The sequence below is a fragment of the Palaemon carinicauda genome, chromosome 8, assembly GCF_036898095.1.
Source record: "Palaemon carinicauda isolate YSFRI2023 chromosome 8, ASM3689809v2, whole genome shotgun sequence".
Classification (NCBI taxonomy): Eukaryota; Metazoa; Arthropoda; class Malacostraca; order Decapoda; family Palaemonidae; genus Palaemon; species Palaemon carinicauda.
Genome location: NC_090732.1, coordinates 13,379,074 through 13,401,573, shown reverse-complemented (window position 1 = coordinate 13,401,573; position 22,500 = coordinate 13,379,074). Strand labels below are relative to the sequence as shown.

The 22,500-nt window shown below is 35.0% G+C and overlaps 1 protein-coding gene and 1 long non-coding RNA gene across 2 annotated transcripts in view; both read right to left on the bottom strand.

Moving 5' to 3' along the window:
• The window catches only part of LOC137645663 (uncharacterized), a 97,666-nt gene extending 88,532 nt beyond the window's left edge, over positions 1–9,134 (bottom strand). Inside the window, exon 1 of the long non-coding RNA XR_011045332.1 lies at positions 8,678–9,134. This is a non-coding gene — a long non-coding RNA (uncharacterized lncRNA). The remainder of the gene's footprint in view (positions 1–8,677) is intronic.
• Positions 9,135–11,207: 2,073 nt separating this feature from the next.
• Positions 11,208–22,500, bottom strand: part of LKRSDH (lysine ketoglutarate reductase/saccharopine dehydrogenase) — a 65,785-nt gene continuing 54,492 nt past the window's right edge. The window contains exons 12-18 of the mRNA XM_068378498.1: positions 19,246–19,373; positions 18,953–19,137; positions 18,300–18,443; positions 16,216–16,377; positions 15,526–15,789; positions 13,560–13,764; positions 11,208–12,561 (exon numbers count right to left, since the gene is read on the bottom strand). Coding sequence (XP_068234599.1) covers positions 12,266–12,561; positions 13,560–13,764; positions 15,526–15,789; positions 16,216–16,377; positions 18,300–18,443; positions 18,953–19,137; positions 19,246–19,373 — 1,384 coding nt within the window. The 3' untranslated portion in view covers positions 11,208–12,265. The remainder of the gene's footprint in view (positions 12,562–13,559; positions 13,765–15,525; positions 15,790–16,215; positions 16,378–18,299; positions 18,444–18,952; positions 19,138–19,245; positions 19,374–22,500) is intronic.

The following is a 22,500-nucleotide window of genomic DNA, read 5'->3' as shown; positions in this document are numbered from 1 at the left end:
ATGAATATATGTTCATGCAATATCTTTTAGCACCGCTTTATAGAAATATATATATATATATATATATATATATATATATATATATATATATATATATATATATATATATATATATATATATGTCAAATGTCTAGAATATAAGAATAGATGCTCACCAGAACGTCATCCGGGCAAGCCCAACCCCCCCATTGTGGAGCACAACAACAGCAATGGCCTCCCCAGTGAACAGTTTAAACTTGCGGTCCCGGGCAGGGATCGATCTACTGTCATGGGAATGTTATACGAACACGTTACCACTGAAATACCCAGGAGGTGCAGTTTAAAGTGGCTTTTTCCAAGGAATTAGACCGAGGGATGTTTCTGTGTCCTCTATGATTGTTTATCCTTGTACTAATCAAAAAGCTGCCGGAACCACCTCGGTTTTTTATATAAGAAATGTGTAACAATTCTTCTCTACTTCACAACGATGTAAGTAAGTGGAACTTATTCCAAACGGGGTGTTATATTGAGATTACTAGTTATGGATCTAATTTGTTGTTTTCCGAGAACTAATGATAGGCTACGCCAATTACCTGTCCTCATATTGTTTATGACACTGCCTACGTATAAAGAATATATCTAGAGTATTCGAAACCATCTACTCCTTATGCACATGTTGAACGTTTATCTATAAGTAAAGGTTTTCTCTAATATTGAAAAAATGGAACATACTGCAATTTAATAAAGAAAATTAGAAAGAAAAGACATCCATAGAGATTACTATCCTTTAAGCACCTTTACATTTGAAGAAAAGGAGAAACTTCCAACCACTAGTTTGGTTAGTGTACGAATAAGTATTCAAATGATTATTGAACGCTTTGCTTATTCACACGAGAGAGAGAGAGAGAGAGAGAGAGAGAGAGAGAGAGAGAGAGAGAGAGAGAGAGAGAATCATGTGACTTCCTGCTTTGATTTCCGTGAATTTTCAACGTGACTTCATTTCGTTTATTTTGAAAAATTGTCATTATTGTTTATTTAACGAAAAGGAAAATGTATTATATTAAGCTATATATTTTTCAATAATTAGGATACGACTTGAATAATTTTCTAAAATAAAGTAAAAGTAGGCCTAATGATTTTTACGATATTTTATAACAGGTCTTTATTTGGTAAAATTAAGGTTGACAGCCTCCTTTTAGTCTACGTAATACTTTGTTTTTATCTATTTGGCTTTGCTGGGATTTTTATACATGGAGACGGCAAACGAAGATTTAAACATTATAATAAGCAACCTATTTCGGTTCGTTTATTGTGTTTTGGTTGATTTATTACAATCATAATTAGGCTTAGTATCATTTTATAGGATTTTCAATTCAGAATTTATATGAACCATTAACTACTAACACGAAAGTTTAAAAAAAAAAATCACTTAGCAAAGTGGATCTGATGACTCACGCTACAGAAATCTGCTTGGAGTTCATCTCGAAATAACGAAGCTGATACACATCGATCCCCGCCCATAAGTTATTCAACCAGCGTGGCTTCGTCGTCTGAGTTTTGTTTGAAATCTTTATGTAGTTACACAATGCATCCGTGTGTGAGGAGTTTGAATACACCTGCTATATATAGCGTAGCAAAATTTCTGTGCTTGTAGGAAATAGCGAAAAAATAAGGATTTCGGAAGGAATTAAAACGGATTTCATTGTAAGTTGCCTGATAAAGGCCATATTTAAAATAGAACTCTCTCTCTCTCTCTCTCTCTCTCTCTCTCTCTCTCTCTCTCTCTCTCTCTCTCTCTCTCCACGAATTCATAGTAAAATGACCTAAACTAAGAACTTTTGTATTTCAATGACAGACCGGGTGTAAAATTTCAAAAGTAATGACAGGAAAACCACATCTTAAAATGAAAACAAACCCAACAAACCACCTAACCTAATCTAGGATCCTCATCCTTACCTACTTACCCTAATACAGTAATTTAGTCTCAACTCCGTGTTTGTTCCCAAGCGGCTTCACTCCTGACACAATAACAGTAAATCATAATATTCCGTAAATCGTAAACTACCTTCATATTATCTTATTTCGTACCAAGATAAACAACATTTTCCCATTAAAGAAAATCGATCAAGTAGGCCTAATAAGAAAGTTTTCCCTTCTCCCAACGAACTATATTCACCCCACCAAGACAATAATAACAGCCATTAGAAGTGGCTAACTTCAGAATTTAAAAAAAAAGAAAAACAATAGATGGAAATAAGTCTATACCTGCAGTTCACATTCCTCGCCAATCATCGGGAAATCGATTTCTGTGTGACGGTCATCCACCGCCTGTCTGACATCATCCTATTGGCCAGCGCTGGACTGGGGCGCCAATGAGGAACTGACCATCTAGAACGTTCGATCGATAGTTGCGTAGGTGATATGGGCAGCGCTATTCCAAACTGATTGGCATTATTGCATACCGACCCTCGAAAAACGATGTTGCTTCATGTTGCAGTTTATAAAAACAACATTCTCAATATTCTTCTTTAGAGAATTCTGGTGAATTAACAGTTAGCTCGTTCGTTTAAGACTGCCCCAAACACATGTAAACACGGGTTCTTACGGTGGCTGTCCTGTAAACCTTGGCTCTTCCTTCTCATTACCAAGTAAATTGTTTCTGTGATAGATAAGCATACCCAAAAGTTTTAAAAATACGTGAAGGAATACTATTTATCCTGACTATAGATACGTCTTACCTCACAGCGCATTCGTTTCTGCAAGCTACTTAAATGGCCCATGTTGTTTTCACTGTAATCAGATTAAAGTGATTGCTAGTACTAACACTGCAATTACCGTTGTTAGTTTTCAAATAATCAAACCCGGTAATAATATGTTTACTTATATAACTGAGTATACAACTAAAGTTTTCCTAGAAAATATTGCCAGCTCAAACGTGACAGCAAAATACGTTAAAAATCCTGACTGGCAGTACCAAGTTCAGTTCCCTTTTTAAGGTAAACTTGATTCAGTTTAAATGTCTCCCAAAATCTCACTGACCTGACAAAATTTGGGACTAAGCTTTATATCCGTTAAGTAAAGTTAAGTAAATTTGGAAACCAAATCGCCTGAAATTACATATAAAAATCAGACTATTTATCAGTTTAGTGATATCGGTGTTCCTCTGTGGACATGAGTCATGGAATGACAATGAAACATTCTCCTATAGATTTACTAGGTTTGAGAACTAAGCCCCCAGAAGGATATTGGGAGTTGAATGGCAGGACAGGATTAGAAATGAAACTATAAGAGAGATTACTTAAGTACCATATGTAGATGAGATCATGATGAGGGATAGATGGAGATGGTTTGGGCATGCTCTTCGCACTCCCCAAGAGAGATTAGTTCACCAAACGTTCCACTGGGCTCCACAATGCACTAGAAGAGTTGGAAAACCAAGGCCTACATGGCTGAGGACTATGAAGCGCGAAAGTATTGAATTAAAAGCTCAAGATAGAGACGACTGGCGAAATTTAACTAATGCTTTCCATAGGATATATATATATATATATATATATATATATATATATATATATATATATATATATATATATATATATATATATTCGCTTATTTGAAAAATCACGAGGCTATCTTCTGCGGTACAATAACCTACAGTATATATATATATATATATATATATATATATATATATATATATATATAAATATATATATATATATATATATATATATATATATATATATAATATATATAAATATAATTAATATGAATAAAATATATATAAATATATAATAAATATATACAATATATAAATATAATATAAACATGTATAATATATAAATACAATATAATATATACATATGATATATATATATATATATATATATATATATATATATATATACATATGCTAATTAACCGTAAATGTACATATATACCGTGCTATCTTCTATCCAATCCAGATGAACTACGAAACTTCTAGACAAAAACTATAATTACCATTGCTTTGGAAAATTAAATTCAACCGTATCGTCATCAAGATTCCAACACTACTCCACTGCATATATCTGGTTTAATCCGATTAAAGAGTAAATCAATTGACGGTGCATACACTTGGCCTAGGTAACCGTGGTAAGAGGTGACTACCCCCTGACATTGAATAAATGTTGGCCAAGTGAATTTATTACCAGCTAACCGAAAGCATTGGTTCGATATAAAGTTCCGCAGTTAACTTGTTAAACAGTTCCACTGGTAAGCAAGTGAAGCTTGGCGTGTGTCGAGACACGGGAAACATTACGAACAGATACTTTCTCTGACGTCCCACACACCACGCATACTGTCATGCACTACCAGGGACTATTCCTAGCAACCGTTTCAACGTGTTGTTATTTTAGTTAAAACTTCTTTGATATATTAAAAATTATAAAGAAAAATAAAAAGTTAAAGGACATGATTCACAATCAACTCACATACAGACTACCATGGGAATCATATTAAGACCAGTAAAACTCTTCTTATGAGTTTATGAAATAAAACCTAATGCAAGGCACCGATATAATAATTCCAAGTAAAACACAGAAACACGATCTATAACACGCTAAAGAAAATCTTTGCTTCGGCCGAGTTGTCACGACTTATTACTAGATTTTGATAAAATTTACATATATATATATATATATATATATATATATATATATATATATATATATATATATATATAAAGTAAATATCACCCACGAATGGCATTTAATACCGAATTCTATCTTGGGAAATACATATCCACTTAGAATTCATTTTATGGTAACAGCTTCTGGCCGGGTGGTGATTCGAACCACCAACTGTACGGCTAGAAACCATGCTGGCAGGGACCCTACCGACTCAGCTATCTAGAGATAGCTGAGTCGGTAGGGTCCCTGCCAGCATGGTTTCTAGCCGTACAGGTGGTGGTTCGAATCACCACCCGGCCAGAAGCTGTTACCATAAAATGAATTCCAAGTGGATATGTATTTCCCAAGATAGAATTCGGTATTAAATGCCATTCGTGGGTGATATTTACATTAATTAAAATCACGTGTGCTCGTGATATATGTTCATATATATATATATATATATATATATATATATATATATATATATATATATATATATTTACACATGTAAATATATATATATATATATATATATTTATATATTTATATATGTATATATATATATATATATAGGTTTTTTCTGTAAAATATTTTAAGTGACCTGATATTTACATTTAGATTTATTTAAAAAAAAAAATAAAAATCGAACTGGTCCAATATTTCTAAAGATATTGTAATGAAGCTTACTATAAACAGGGGTTTATTATTAGAGGTACACATTTTACTATCAGATTTTCTATAAAACAAATTAAAAATCTTACATATTTTGATTTTTTAGTTTTTTTTTAATCTCTATCTTAGTACAATAGCTTTTCCATTAACTAAAAAATCTCTCGATAAATAAAATGTCTAGTACAGTGGCAACGTGTTTGCCTAGCATTCGCATGGCAAGAGATTAGTCTCCCCCCAGGACCGTAAGTTTAAGCTGTTTACTGGGGAGGCCACTGCTGTGGTAGGACACCACAGTGGGGGTTGGGCTGGCCCGGCTGACGTTCTGGTGAGTATCTATTCTGACGGAACCGGTGTAACGGTCTGGTTTTCCCCCCGGGGAAAATATGGCCCAGGATATATATCCCCCCGGGGGAACTTTGTCCCAGGATAATATTCCCACCTCTCGGCCAAGATTCCCCCTTTGCTTGGTGGAAGTAACCATTATTTTTTTTTTCGTTTGCCATGGAAATCAAATTCAATGGGATTTCATAGAAAAGCTGCACAAATTGCAAGACAATGAAAGGTTACATTTAGGCAATAAATTGAGGTCACAAAATATTGCTTGGATCAAAGAGAACAATGAATTTTGAGCGTGCTGCTCAGTTTCTTGGTGAATCCGTATCAAACCCCATGCAATATTGCTTAAAAAACAAGCTTGCTGATTTCGAAGGATGTGAGGGAACAATCAAATTATTTAGTATATATATCCTCAATTCAAGAAATGTGTGCAGACTTAACTTTAAATCTCCAAATGCAAAAAAAAAAAAAAAAAAAAAGCCTGCTTGTTTAAAGAATTTATGATGAAGGCTGATATTGGGATTGTCCAAGGCGTTTTGACCTGGGAAGGGGGTCCGGGGGCTTGCCCCCGGCTAGGGGTTGTGACCTGAGAACTACTTGGTTAGGTTAGGTGGGTTTGTTAGGTTTTGTACCCTTTTAAAAATCTCAAATGTGTTAAATAATCATGTTTGGCCTATGTTCAGCCACTTACATGATCCATATGTTTTACTAACTGGTTATCTTGTTCTTATTTAGCCTTTCTGACCATTATTATTGCTGTAAATCACTCGCTTATGACATTTCCCCACCCTAAAAACCCCGGTTTCCCACTCGGTTCCCCCATAATCTCTGGTAACACAACTGAATTGGTATCATCTCCTTTCTCATCCAAGGTGCTTCTTAGCATCAAGTGTACTATTTATTTCGTGCTGGACAGTACGAAAGAAGAGTAAGGTTTTCACTATATATATATATATATATATATATATATATATATATATATATATATATATATATATATATATATATATATATATATTACCGTTGATTATTTAATTCATCAAAATAGTTTCTCTGTAAGGGAGGGTGGGGGAGAAATGGCCTAGGGTGGGGGCGAATATCCTAGGGCTGAAATTCCCCCCGGGGGAATAACAGCCCGGGCTGCTTTTCCCGGGGGGGGGGGGGGAGGCGATCCTAAGCTTATTTTCCCGGGGGGAATTTCAGTCAGGGGGGAAAAATTTCCTGCCACACCGGTGTAACGGTCTGGTTTTCCCCCCGTCCGAAATTCCCCCCGGGGGAAATATGGCCCAGGATATATATCCCCTCGGGGGAACTTTGTCCCAGGATATATATCCCCCCGGGGGAACTTTGTCCCAGGATAATTTTCCCCCCTCTGGGCCAAGATTCCCCCTTTGCTTGGTGGAGGTAACCATTATTATTTTTTTTTTTTCGTTTGCCATGGAAATCAATTTCATTGGGATTTCATAGAAAAGCTGCACAAATTGCAAGACTATGAAGGGTTACATTTAGGCAATAAATTGAGGTCACAACATATTGCTTGGATAAAAAAGGACAATGAATTTTAAACGTGCTGCTCAGTTTCTTAGTGAATCCGTATCAAACCCCATGCAATATTGCTTAGAAAACAAACTTGCTGATTTCGAAGGATGTGAGGGAACAATCAAATTCTTTAGTATATATATCCTCAATTCAAGAAATTTGTGCAGACGTAACTATAAACCTCCAAATGCCAAGAAGAAAAAAAAAATGCCGGTTTGTTTAAAGAATTTATGATGAAGGCTGATATTGGGATAGTCCAAGGGGTTGTGACCTGGGAAGGGGGTCCGGGGGCTTGCCCCCGGCTAGGGGCTGTGACCTGGGAAGGGGGTCCAGGGGCTTGCCCCCGGCTAGGGGCTGTGACCTGGGAAGGGGGTCCGGGGGCTTGCCCCCGGCTAGGGGTTGTGACCTGGGAACTACTAGGTTAGGTTAGGTGGGTTTGTTAGGTTCTGTACCATTTTAAAAATCTCAAATGTGTTAAATAATCATGTTTGGCCTATGTTCAGCCACTTACATGATCCATATGTTTTACCAACTGGTTACCTTGTTCTCATTTAGCCTTTCTGACCATTATTATTGCTGTAAATCACTCGTTTATGACATTTCCCCACCCTAAAACCCCAGGTTTCCCATTCGGTTCCCCCATAATCTCTGGTAACACAACTGAATTGGTATCATCTCCTTTCTCATCCATAGTGCTTCTTAACATCAAGTGTACTTTTTTATTTCATGCTGGACAGTACGAAAGAAGAGTAAGGTTTTAATTATATATATATATATATATATATATATATATATATATATATATATATATATATATATATATATATATATATATATATATATATATATATATATATATATATTTCCTAATATTTTGTCAAACTTACCGTTGATTATTTAATTCATCAAAATAGTTTCTCTGTATGGGAGGGTGGGGGAGAAATGGCCTAGGGGGGGAAAAATATCCTAGGGCTGAAATTCCCCCCGGGGGAATAACAGCCCAGGCTGCTTATCCCGGGGGGGAAATCGATCCTAGGCTAATTTTCCCGGGGGGAATTTCAGCCAGGGGGGAAAAATTTCCTGCTACACCGGAACTGAAACCAGTCACCTTTAACCTTTAAATGGTATATTTACTTTTAAAATTGACATGTAAACAGAAAAAAAAAGTTTATACCGTTTGAACTTATTACACGAAAACTAGAAAAGCAGCTTGATAGGTAGGCCTAAATTTGCAGTTTTCTGATTTCCCACGATTCCTCGTTCTTAGACAAAATTCTAAATCATTCGGAAAAGGGTGTCTTCTTTTCCTCTTGTCAGCGGCATATTTACTTTTGATCTAGAAATAAGGAAATCTTCAGTGCTAAGTGAAAAAAATCATGAAACAAAATCATCTGCTTCGGTGAATTTTATTTTTTCTGAATTCTCACGTCTCGTCGTTCATAAATAAAAAATCTAAATTATAAAAGAGCAAAATACAGAAATAAAGTTTCAACACTCACCAGGGAATACTCCTGACACCTATTTCTTCTCTCTGTACTATGTCCGCACTTTATACACGTTAATAATATTCTTTCCACATCGAATCTTCTCGTATCCAAACCCAATTTTTGGAACCCCGACATCTACTTTCTTCACAATGTAAATATTGACTTATTAGTCAAACTGTGACTTTGATGTAATACTAAGCCAGTCGGTTGAAGATGCCATGTCTGTATGCAAGGTCTCTAAGCTAGATCACTTCGTTTCACTGCCTTTACTAAGTTGGTGGTAGAAATAGCATAACTAACACGTTCTGCCATTTTGAAGACACTTAAGTTAGATTACAACGATGATAAAACTCGAAAACCAGTAAATAAACGGGAAAATATAACACTGCTCGCGGTGATAGCTCAGTGTAACAAAGCTGTTAACGTCCGTAACTGTTACGTTATTCCGTTGGTAACATGACTTCCTGCAGGGTGGCCGACTAGGTTCTCCAACCATTTGCACACAATCCACATCACAACAATGTTGTAGCAATGCCAGACGAACTAGGATAATTCAAAATTAATGAATAATAACGAGAATGATAACTAAAATAACAGATGTAAATAAAATCTAAAAGTCTACTACGCTACTCGCGCTGCTCAGACCTTTAATTAAAGCCGTTGGACTTTAAATAACTAAATCCCCGATGTTTCTGAAGAGTTTGCCGCACAACTTCTAAGCGTAAAACATGGGATACCAGAAATCATTTTGGGTGAATTCAAACATTATCAAAAATTTTCAGGAATGTTAAATGAACAATTGGCGTGACATTCCCTTATCACTATCACAGTGATGTAGTAAAATATTATTATTTTATATAAAGTTTTTCCAACATTAAATCTCAAGATAATTATAGGAGATTAGCTTCTACTTCACAGAATTATGACATTCACCAAAACTAACAAAAGCTCCTTGCGCATTCACTCATTAGCATTGAGAACTATGAAGCATTCACATAAAGTCTGAAATGTTCAGCAATCATTTAGGAATGCACGCAATTGCATACGTCTTATGAATTCGAAAACATTGACAAATAAATGTTATCACCGAAAGACATTAAACCAAAATATCCTGTTTCGTCGTATTTAACATTTCTGTTTTTCCTAAAATAGACCAAACCTAAATACTTTGAACTACAATTACTGTAACTGAACTAACCATCATTATTTCTTGATTTCAATCACATTCTAATTCACCAGGAAACCGATTGAGTAAAAAGAATCGTCCAACAGATAAGTCTTTTCTTATAACAGAGCTAAGCTACAACCCTAGTTGGAAAAGCAGGATGCTATAAGCCCAGGGGCCCCAACGGGAGAAATAGCCCTGTGAGGAAAGGAAACAAGGTAAAATAAAATGTTTTAAGGACAGTAGAAACATTAAAATAAATATTTCCTATATAAACTATAAATACTTAAAAAAAAGAGGAGGAGAAGTTAGATAGAATAGGGTGCCCAAGTGTACCCTCAAGCAAGAGAACTCTAACCCAAGAGGAGGAGAAATTAGATAGAATAGGGTGCCCAAGTGTACCCTCAAGCAAGAGAACTCAAACCCAAGACAGTGAAAGACCATGGTACAGAGGCTATGGCTCTACCCAAGACTAGAGAACAATGGTTTGATTTTGGAGTGTCCTTCTAGAAGAATTGCTTACCAAAACTAGTCTCTTTTAGCCTTACCAAGAGGAAAATTGCTAATGATCAAGCCACATGCAAGCTACAATAATCTACCTAACAAGGTGAGACTGTAAACCTCTTCAAATTTTAGTTCTTATATCAACTTTTGCTTTAGGCAAAAGTATTTCCCGAGTAATTGGAATTTCGATTAGTGTTTAAATTATATGTGTGTTACTGATACAATCATCTGATGAAGTCGAGATATTCTAATGGATTTAAAATGATCTATAAAAATCCTTGATAGTAGAAATGATCATAATCTCCTTTGCATAACTAATTTTCTTTTTTATAACTGAAATAACGACTAATGTATAAAATGAACATCCAGATGTAGGCCTATATTTGTATCACAAGGGATTTGAAACTAATATTCATATTTTAATTTAGCATATCTGTATCAACAAGTAGCTTAATGACGTAAACCCTAAAGCGGGGTTCACACGGTCGAACCTGCTTGACAAACGTTTCGAAAAGGTGAAATCGGCCTAAACAGACTTTCTTTGAACCGTTCGACGAACGTGTTGGACAACCAAATACCCATTCCACACATTCGAACATCACTTCAAATACTAGTCTGTCGAACCGTTCGACCGTGTAGACCCAGCTTTACATAAATATTTGAAATAATGTTTTTGAAACCTTTTCATCCTTAGCACGTCCTTGGCAGACTGAATCCAAAGATAATAGTTTGAGCTAAACAGTCTTGATCTAGAATTTTCTAAGAAACTGAAAGTAAAGTCTGCAAATCTGGTTGAAAATACTCACCGTCTCAACCGTATTGTAGGCCTAGGCCTATATATTTTTTTTTCGAAGGCAAATTAAGTGAAACATCTTGGCAAAAAAACACATGTATTTCTCTGATCATTGACAAAGATGTGCTAACAGTAAATACATTACATATTTTCACAAACTCTGAAATGAAATGTTGATCAACATGTTACTAACTAACGTATTGTATCTTTATAAAACTCTATTTCAAAACTCTCATTCAGCTAATATCAACAGAAACAAATGTAATCGCTAAGAAAATAGATCTCCTGTTACGTCTAGATAGACGTAGTAACCAGCTCTGCTAAAAAACATGAAGAAAGTACAAGTACACATTAGGCACAGACATTATCACATTGTCCATATGTCATGGGGTGAGAGAGAAAGTGCAAAGGCAAAATGTATATTTATCTTAATTTCAAAATAATTTATTACCGTCACAAAAGACTTCTCAAATACAATTTCACTTGCATTGCTATCTCTGTTACCTTCGCCAACTTCGTTTCAAGGTTATGTTTTGATAGGCGTGTATTTGTTTGTTTGTGATTCGCATAACTCAAATAACTATTTGACCGAATGTCCTGAAATTTGGTGGGTTGATTGGCCGTGACCCTAGGACTATTTGATTAGATTTTGGAAGTGATTGGGTCAAAGGTCAAGGTCACGAAAAGGTTAAAGACGTCTTTTTTCTATAAGATGGTCAATTGTTAACCGATGCAATCATAAAATATATCAGATTGCAGATGTGATGTGATTCATCAATACTCACAATAATTTGTTTCCATAGTAACGAATGTGTCATTGGCGAAGGTATGCGCTCCAACAAGTGCCTGTTCTAGTTATCTTTGCCTTCAGTCAGAAAAAAAAAAATTTATGTATGAAGGCAAATTTCCGTTCAAACACAATTTTTCTTTCTTATGCCATGTCAAGATGGCCTAATATCTCGTGGAAGTATTTAGAATATAATATAAAAGATGCCTCTTTCCTTGCTCTTCACCCCGATGTCAAATAAACATGTTTTATCATTACTAACATTAAATCGTAATTTACAGACTCATCTTTTATGCAATCGTAACAAGTTAGTTCAACGCCATTGCATCTACACGCATCTCCTGAGTCGTTCTATGAGAGAAACGTGGATTTTTCGGTAGCTGTGATGCCTTCCTTCCGTAGCCTAGTGGTCATTGGTTTGAAAATCTCTCGGGTAAATGGCAACACCATCCCTCCTCCCTGAATCTCGCCATCTAACACCATCTTCGTGGCCACAGCGGCTGGGTAGCCGACTGTCTTGGCCATGGCTGAGTATCCGTTGGCGTCGCCGTAGCATACGAGATTGATTCCTCTCAGTTCCTTGTTCCCGTCAGGCCAGGTGATTCCTATCTCGTGGCGAAGGACTATCATGTCCCGCTCGCCGGCCTCTGGAAGAAAAAAAGGTACATAGATGAGAAAAAGTATAGCCTGGATACATAAAGAATTTTATGAATCTACGTCTGTAATTCTTTAGATGCGTGATTGAGTGATACTCATGATGAAAGTTAGGCTAGGAGGAACTTGTGGTTCTTTGCACACACATTTATGTATATATATATATATATATATATATATATATATATATATATATATATATATATATACAGTATATATATATATATATATATATATATATATATATATATATATATATATATATACTGTATATATATATATATATATATATATATATATATATATATATATATATACACATACATATATATATATATATATATATATATATATATATATACAGTATATATATATATATATATATATATATATATATATATATATATATATATATATATACTGTATATATATATATATATATATATATATATATATATATACAGTATATTACTTAAAGAAAGTACCTAACATCAACAAAATGTTTGCTATTCTTCCTAATTTTCACAAATGGGAATTCTAATCATGGAAAGCTCCCTATACAAATTTAGGACCATTTGGATTGTTATTAACAACAGCAAATGCAGCCGTTTATGGTCCACTGCAGGACAAATCCCTCAGTCATGTCCTTTTTCATGTCAAGGGTTTGGCCAGTTTTCATCACAACGCCGGCCTTTGCGGATTGGTGGTGGTGGGAGATTTTTGTCTTATCATTCACAGCAAACCAACCTAGTATGGATGGCCCTAACTAGTACAGCTTTGCTGATTATAGCAATGCACGAAACCTTTCATAATGTTAAGGTTTCCCCCACTTAGGAAGGCTACAACTAAATAAGAATAGTAGGCCTAATATTAATACTGATAACAGTGAATCAGAACACTTATAAGAAGTAACTTAAAGTAGAACACTTATGAGAAGTAACTTAAAGTAGAAGAACACTTATAGGAAGTAACTTAAAAGTATTAGCCTTACTTATAGAGAGTTTCTTGTCCAAAAAGTGAGAGAGAGTATCGAGTGGAGTTCCCAGTTTGACCACGGAGTCATCTTGTAAGAGTCCCAAGGCTTCGAGGGCAGCTAACTGCGTCTCGTCACCGATTCTCTCAATGATTAGCGTTCTGAGGTTGTCCGGGAAAATATTGCTGTCCAATTGACCGAGGAGATTACAGATCAGTTGCCTCTGAAATAGCACAAATATTAATGATAGCATTCACATAAATGAAAGTAAATTATGTATGCCTAGGCTTTGGGTTTTATAGCATATAAATGTATATCACACATATACATATAATATATATACACATACATATTGTGTATATATGTGTATATATGTGTATAATATATATATATATATATATATATATATATATATTAGTACCTACATATATTTGTAAACACACACTCATACATATATATATATATATATATATATATATATATATATATATATATATATATATATATATATATATTAGTACCTACATATATTTGTAAACACACACGCATACATACATACATACATATATATATATATATATATATATATATATATATATATATATATATATATATATATATATAATGATATTGCATATTTGCTATTAACACACATGGCACATATTTTCAAACATTAAGTCACAAAATGATACTTTCTAATACCAAATTCACTTTGAATCAGAAATGACGATCCAAATTGTAATTTATATTATGATAAGTACTCCTAACTAGGCCAGGTTCAACGACACCCGATGGGTGTGTGTAGATTGCCTCACCTGATAACATTATGCATAAACTAAAAAAAGTGAAGCACGACTGTACTGAGCAGATGAATCGATTGAATATTGCAGATACAGTGAAGTTCAATAAACTTCTCGTTAAAAAAAGACAACTTTTTAGAAATTTATGTGATTCTTATTTTTTTAAAGGAAGGTGTAAGAAGTGTTCCATTGATAAATCGTTAAATATAAAGTAAATTTGTTCTTGTTATCTGATCTAGTTCCTTAGGTCTACACGAAGGCAGAATATTAACTAATTGTATTGCTCAGTATTAATGGATAGCTATGGCATCTTATGATAATAATTACAGGTATTTCTTTCAGTATTTCAGTAATCTTTGTTACTGATACCGGAAAGAAATATAATTAGATATCAGAATTGGCAAAAGTTTTAATTGCATTGGTTATACTATCTTACATCCAAACATTTCAAATGGGGTTATCTAAAAGAAGGCAACCGTGCTTACCCCATACAAATGGGAAAAAATTTTAATAATAATAATAATAATAATAGTAATAATAATAATAATAATAATAATCAGAGATTTCAGACTTCCGCTAATGAATATTGCCAACATTTAACTAAAGTCTTCGGACATCGCATCCCACTTTTCATATGCTAACTAGCCTACAGGAGATGGTGAAAAGTGCAAAGTTGATCCACAATCGAGATTTTGATCCGTAGCACCTCCAAAATTTTATAGCTTCTTCCTATGCATAATATCAATCCATTATTAAGATTTGGGGAAAATCTAATGTGTCAATTTGTTTTGACGTGATATCTAAAATTGTGAAAAATGCAAATCCGGATCTAGAATCTGGATCATCTCCAAAATTTAATGGGATCGTCCATGGCCTAAAATCTATCTTTGGTGGGAATTTCGTTAAAATCCTCCAATTTGTTTTGATTTGATCATGAAAATTATGAAAAATGCAATCCGGATCTAGATATCCAGATCCGGTACCGGATCATCTTCAACATTTAATGGGGTCGTCCATGACCTGAGATCTAACAGTGGTGGAACTTTCGTCAGAATTCGTTGAATAGTTTTGACGTAATCCTGTCTACAGACACACAAAAAAATAAATAAATTAATATATAAATAAATAAACCTACATGAAAATATAACCTCCTTGGCGGATGTTATAATAATACTATCACCTACCCAGGTTATGTCTGGTCCACGCGGGTGCAACATGGGGTGCTCTTTCGGGTCGATCAGTCCCAACTTCTGCAGTCCTTTGACGACGCTAGAGAATCCTCTGAATCGCAATGTGCCCCTCAAGATGGTCTTCGCCTCCGAAATTCCATAGAGATTGCCATATATAGTAGAGTCACGATTTGGGAATCCTTCAAGGGCCAATCCAGGCAAGAAGGAATAGTCCTCAGTCGTGTCCAGTAATGCTCCTCCTTCAGGTACATCAATAACCTGCAGAGTCATGAAATCATGAGATAATTAAGGCTTAAAGGTTTAAAGGTATCTCATGGATGGCAAGGGAAAGTGACATTGCCCTATCGAGTAGGACAATGCCATAGAGACTGACCATATATACATATGATTAACACCCAAGGCCCCTCTCCACCCAAGCTAGGACAAAGGAGGGCCAGGCAATGGCTTTTGATGACTCAGCAGATAGACCTATAGGCTACCCCAAACCTTAGCTCATAGGGATGGTGAGATTGCAGCGACCAAAGAAACTAACGAGTCAGAGCTGGACTCGAACCCCAGTCTGGCGTTTACCAGTCAGGGACGTTACCACATCGTCCACCACAACCTTTTAAAAGGGATAAGGAAATAAACCATAATTGTATAAAAAAAGATTGACAAAAAATAAACCACTTATTGGTTACTTACTTTTCCATTCTCGAGGTATCTGGCTCCAGACAATGTGTTTAGGAGAACTCCTCGAGGACTCCAAGAAAATTTGTATCTTAGAGGGTTGTCTGAGAATTCTGGGGCAGGGAGACCACCGCAGAAGGATACGAAGGAATCTACTTTGCCCCCTCCTTGTAAGACCTGTTATTTCAACAAAGTACAAACTGATTAGAAACCTTTCTCCCTTATATAATAAGATGTAAGTGTCTGGATATATATATATATATATATATATATATATATATATATATATATATATATATATATATATATATATATATATATATATATATATATATATACACACACACACAAGAGTAGGGAATTTTGTAATATTTAATTTTTCTTTAACCTTTATAGTTATATCCATCATAATTTTGTTTAAAGAGAGATTATCTTATATTGAGAGAAACATTTTTTTTCATCACTTTCCGCAAATGATTCTGAAACGACAATAGAGAATCTGGACACTTGTATTCTAACTACCTTTACAAAGGCTTTATGTTTTTACTGTTCTTAAGAGATTTTATTTTTCCTTGTTTCCTTTCCTCACTGGGCTATTTTCCCTGTTAGAGCCCCTGGGCTTATAGTATCCTGCTTTTCCTACTATGGTTGTAGCTTAATAATAATAATAATAATAATAATAATAATAATAATAATAATATAGATCACTGACGTTCAGGTTGCAAGCGCCATCACTATTACAGCACTGACTGATAAACATAGTATAATTAGAGGGGCACTCAGTAGAGCGCAGACATCCGAAGCAGTAGCATATTTCTCGAACTTGACCTTTGACCTTGACATATATTAATTGGCGTAGAGTTTTATACACTCAAATATGAACCAAGTTTGCAGTCTCTGTGACAACGATGTCCAAGCTTATGGCTGGTTACATGAATTGGACATTTTGCTTCAACGTGACCTTGATCTTCCAAAAATGTAATTATTTCCAACTTTTCACATAACAGTTAATCCCTGCAAGTTTCATTATTCTACTATTGGCCAAGAAGTTGTTCACAAACACGAATACAAAAACAGGGGGTAAAACATAACCTCCTTCAGACTTTGTTGGCGGAGGTAATTACGTATAATCTCATATTAAATTCCATCTTACCAAAAAAATGTAGTTACATATAATGTTAGTAGTTTGTCAAGTCTATGAAATAAATTGTGCATAAATCAAAGCAATAACAATAGCACCATAAGGGTCACTGTATCTACTAATTAATTGGGAATAGATAAGTAGAAAAACCTCTAGGAAAGCGGATATGATTAAAGAAGGAAATGATTATTATTAAACCCATTTGTTAATAGCAAAGTAATTCAGTGGCAAATTGAGGATGGATGGTGGAGAGGGAGTGGGGAGGGCATGGGAGGAACCTGTTAGGGGAGAAAATTGAGAGGGAGGCAGAGAATCAGATGATGAGATAAGGTGAAGGATGACGTGGAGAGAAGAGGTTCGGTGGAAAGGATGCCTTTTGGTCGATGACATTGGAGAGGGCGCATCAAGCAACCGACCCCTTAATGTAGGGATAACGATGGGAAAGAAGAAGAAGAAGTCATTTAGTAGCAAACTGAGTGATAAATCATCATCATCATCATCATCTCCTCCTACGCCTATTGACGCCAAAGGGCCTTGTCTCTATCTTAAACTTCTAATTCAATAATTCTCCATTCATCATCTACTTCACTCCTCATAGCCATCAGCCATGTAGGCCTATGTCTTCCAACTCTCTTAGTGCCTTGTGAGCTCTTGTGGAGGAATAAATCTACAGAATAAACGTCTTGAAATTCAGGTAAAGGTTAAATGTGTCTGGTTTCAGTTTCAGTTCCATCACAATAGAGGCTCACCAGAACGTCAGCCGGGCAAGCTCAAACCCCCACTGTGGTGCCCAACCACAGCAGTGGCCTCCCCAGTAAACAATTTAAATTCACGATCCCGGGAGGGGTTCGATCTGCTGGCATGCGAATGCTAAACAAACAAGTTATCACTGTACTACCCAGGAGTCTAGCAAGTTTGGAGGCTTTACTTTCCCCGGAAACTTAAAGAGAATTCTTACCTCATCGAAGCATTCTAAAGCCAAGAGATGATCAATGCCCGGATCGAGGCCCACTTCATTGACGATGGTGATGCCCGCTGCAACGGCGTCGTCGTGTAGTTCCTTCATGGCGGGAGACAGGTACGAGGCTGTCACCATGTTGGTCTGCGGGTTGGAAAGGTTAGTAGGAAATTTGTCTTTTATGTTGCCTAAATAATAATAATAATAATAATAATAATAATAATAATAAATCATACTTTTTAATTGCATAAAACAGCTACCCCATTTGAATACTTTAAGAATTAGCCTAAAGAATACTTTAAGAATCACAATCTTCACGTTTAATACTGAAGAAAAATTCTAGGGTACTAATTTGTTTCTCTATGATAGATTTATACATAAGAAATCTGTTACGAACTTGAAAACTTATAATTATGACTACAGTATATTTTACATTTCGGCTTGAAATTACAGTATGGAAATACCAAATTAAAATAATAGGGAATATTTACTTACCATCTAAACGAAAACAACATGGTGGAAAGAGAGAGAGAGAGAGAGAGAGAGAGAGAGAGAGAGAGAGAGAGAGAGAGAGAGAGAGAGAGAGAGAGAGATACTGTGTATGCGTTTATCCGCGTATATGTGTATGCACGAACGCATTCTCAGTTTCTCACCTTTTGATTGATACATTCTTTCGCTATTTCTGGATGCAGAGCGTATGGCAGCAACGAAACCACCACATCGGCTTGCTTCACCAGGTCGCTCAGGAGGTCGGGACGTTCAACAACATCAAGGAGAACGGAATTAACATTGGAGTGTTTTTGTGCAATGGCGTCGGCTTCGTCTTGCAAACCAGACGCTGATGATAAAAAAAAATAGTTATGTAAACAGTATTTGGTAATTTTACAATAACAATTATTTTAATATATCAAAATACAGATGTTTTTATTAAATGACATTAACTTACCCAAAAGAATTCCAATATTAGGATCCCTGGCCAAGTATTCTACGAGAGGTGCGGACACATAGCCTGCGCCTAGGACTAGGACGTTCTTGGACTTGCTGGCTATGTCGAAGGCCGCCTTGCTTGAGGCACTGTCAAAAGCATAAATAGTTCTCATTTTGATGCTTCGGCATCAATTCTAAAGGAAGGGTTTAAATTTATTAAATCTTCTAATAGTTCTTATTAAGGATAACTAGTTCGTTGTTCTTTAATTTCTATATGATAAATGAGAGATATTCCGGAGTCTAATGGAATACCATGGTATTTTAAAAGTTATTAAAACTTCCAACTGGCTTTTATAATTTAGAGAAGAGACCAATGTACATATCACAAATTAAGATATAAAAGTATCAAAGTAAGTTGGACATGTGATAACTTTAATAGAGGATCGGTTACAATTAAGAATATATAATAACAAAACCAAATTAATAATCATTCAGCTAAAAATGAGGTTTAGATTAAACTTCCAAATCATTTTGAAAACCTTTCATAAAGCTTTGAAAGATATGGGCTACCACTTTTTCTTTCTCCACCTGTCCCGATAAGGAAACATTGGTTAGATTTGGGAACTAGACCAATGATAAGAGAAAGAAACGGAATATTGAGATAGTGTAGGCTACACGAATGGAGTGTCATCTGAGATAATTTTAGACTATCGTTCTTCACCATACATATTTAAAGGAATCTCATACTTGAATGGGACATACTACTACTTGCAGATTAGCTATGAGGCTAATCCTCTAACCGTCGAAACTTATAACCGTATTAGTTCTTCCTGTGTGTTTCAATCTCCCTTTTCATCTGATAAAAGTGCAAAATTTTTACGATGTTTCATATAATGGTTTTCCTTGCATAAACTGACAAAGACGTTAGCTATCGTTTGCAAACTGATCCATGATGTAAACATATTCAGGTAGCTAAGCCATTAAGCCTATTGTAGTTAAATATTGGCAAAATTTAATTCCCATGACAGATAACTGACCATATATACTGCACATGATTTGAGTAAATATAACGATTTAAAATTTTATTGGTAATTTTTAGTTTTTAATAAACTGAAGCAAAAATACTTACTAATAAACTCTATGATATGCGTTAAATATAGAACAAAAACTCAGGACTTCTATCTTTCACTATAAACAGTGAACCTTTTTAGAATATCTCTAGATGAAGAATGATAGCAAAGAATTATATTTCTTTCTTTTCTTATGCTCATGATCGGTTTCCAGCTATGTATAATCATAATGGAGAATATTAGAGATATCCTGCAAATTCTGACATTTGGAAGTTCAGTCCAGGTAACAAAACTCTTTAGAATTAGTTAACGAAAAAAAGACACTAATTCCCACATACCTTTCTGGGAGACATAATTATGCAACCTTTTCCCAAAGCAGAAATCGGAATAGAAATGGTTCTACATTACTAAGAGAAACTATACAACTACGAAGGTATGTTAAGTAACACACACAGAATAAACCTGGTCATGTAGTACCACAACAAATAAAGCAGTAATTTGGCTTCGCGAGATATTCACTACGGCTCCAAAGTTAACTTTTGTTGCTATATATTGAAATGAAACGAACATGCCAGCCACCTCTGTACACTTCTAGAATACGGAGTCCCCTTTTGCACTTCAAGCATTCAGGAGAATAAAGATAGACAGAAAGCAGTACCAGCTAAGGCCACCAAACTAATCCCAACACTGTCTGGGGTTTACCATGCCATTCATCAAATACAATGCTCATATCTACTTGCCGGGAAAATACAAGCGTGCGATTTCATTAATAGTTATTACAATTTTTTATACATCTAAATGTTCTTAAGATTTCCTATAAACGCAAAGAATAGGTTAATATTTCCGGTCTACGTTTCACAACTAATCTGTTATAAGATGTTTCCCTCACGAAGTACTGTCAATACTCAATACCTGTATGTGACATGTCTACTTGAATTGACAACAGTAGATGGAAGAAGAAGAACGCTTTCCGCAACAAAACAAAACCTATAGAATTGGATTGTATTTGGTACCTTTACACGGGTCTGACGGCGAAAGTCACATGGAAAACGTTTAATATTTTTGTTGTACGGTATATCAAAATACAAATAGAATTTCACCCAAACAATGCAAAAGTACTACTTTCCCTATACAGTATATTAATTGCCTCGTCAAGCTTATGCATACATATTATTAATTGTCAATTGATATATCCTATTTTTGCACCCAATTGTCTAATTATAGAATTGAAAATCTAAATACTCATGGTTATATTTCGGTTATATACTGTATATTTCACATGAGAGTTCTAACTAAACAAGTTTCCGTCTTTAAATTTGTGTGACGGACCACACCCTATTAGATATAAGGGAACCAGCTCTTTATCGCTAGTGTCATATCCCTAAAAGGAAAGAAATCGTTGAGAAATCTGCCTGGACATTTCATTGCCACTAACTGCAGGAGGATGTAGTCACGATGTAATTAGGAACGCCATCTAGCGCGGATAACATTTCCTAGGTCCAGGATCTGCCGAAGCAGTAATCATGACTACACAAACACAGAGAAATCTCGAAGCTATGATACACTTAGATTATTCTGTGCGTTACTACATTTTGTATTGTTGCACAGTAACAAAAATTTTCTTCTTACTTTACAAGATTTATAAAAAAGGACTTCTGGCAACCATTTCATCTTCCATTTTGAAATGATCATCAGTAGTTTCATGGATATATTTCAACTTAGCCTTTTGTATGCACTAATGATCTCAAATACATTTGTTTAGAGACTTCTCTAATATTCAATAAAAATGACTTTATTTTTTTTTTGGGGGGGGGAGTCGTACCCATTTTTGCAGATTCAAATTAGATAGTCACTGAAAAGTAAGAGCATTGATTATGTGTGGGCGAAATAAATAGAAAAGGCACATTCATATTGTATTTTAAGATATTAAAATTTTTTGTCACTCATTTCTTCCTAATGCAATAAAAATTACTGGAATATTAAATTAGAAGATATATTTCACTTTTTACTCTACTTCTTTTATTCTTCTGCTACTTGTGACGTTCTATGATTTAGCACTGAATTTCGGTTAAAGACCATAGAGGCGTTGTTTTCTGTATTAACAACGTTGTATGATTTATAAGGATAGATTTTGATAAGAAAAAGTTAACATATTTGCTTTTTGCAATATACATCTCTGAGTCTTAATGCACAAAAAAATAAAA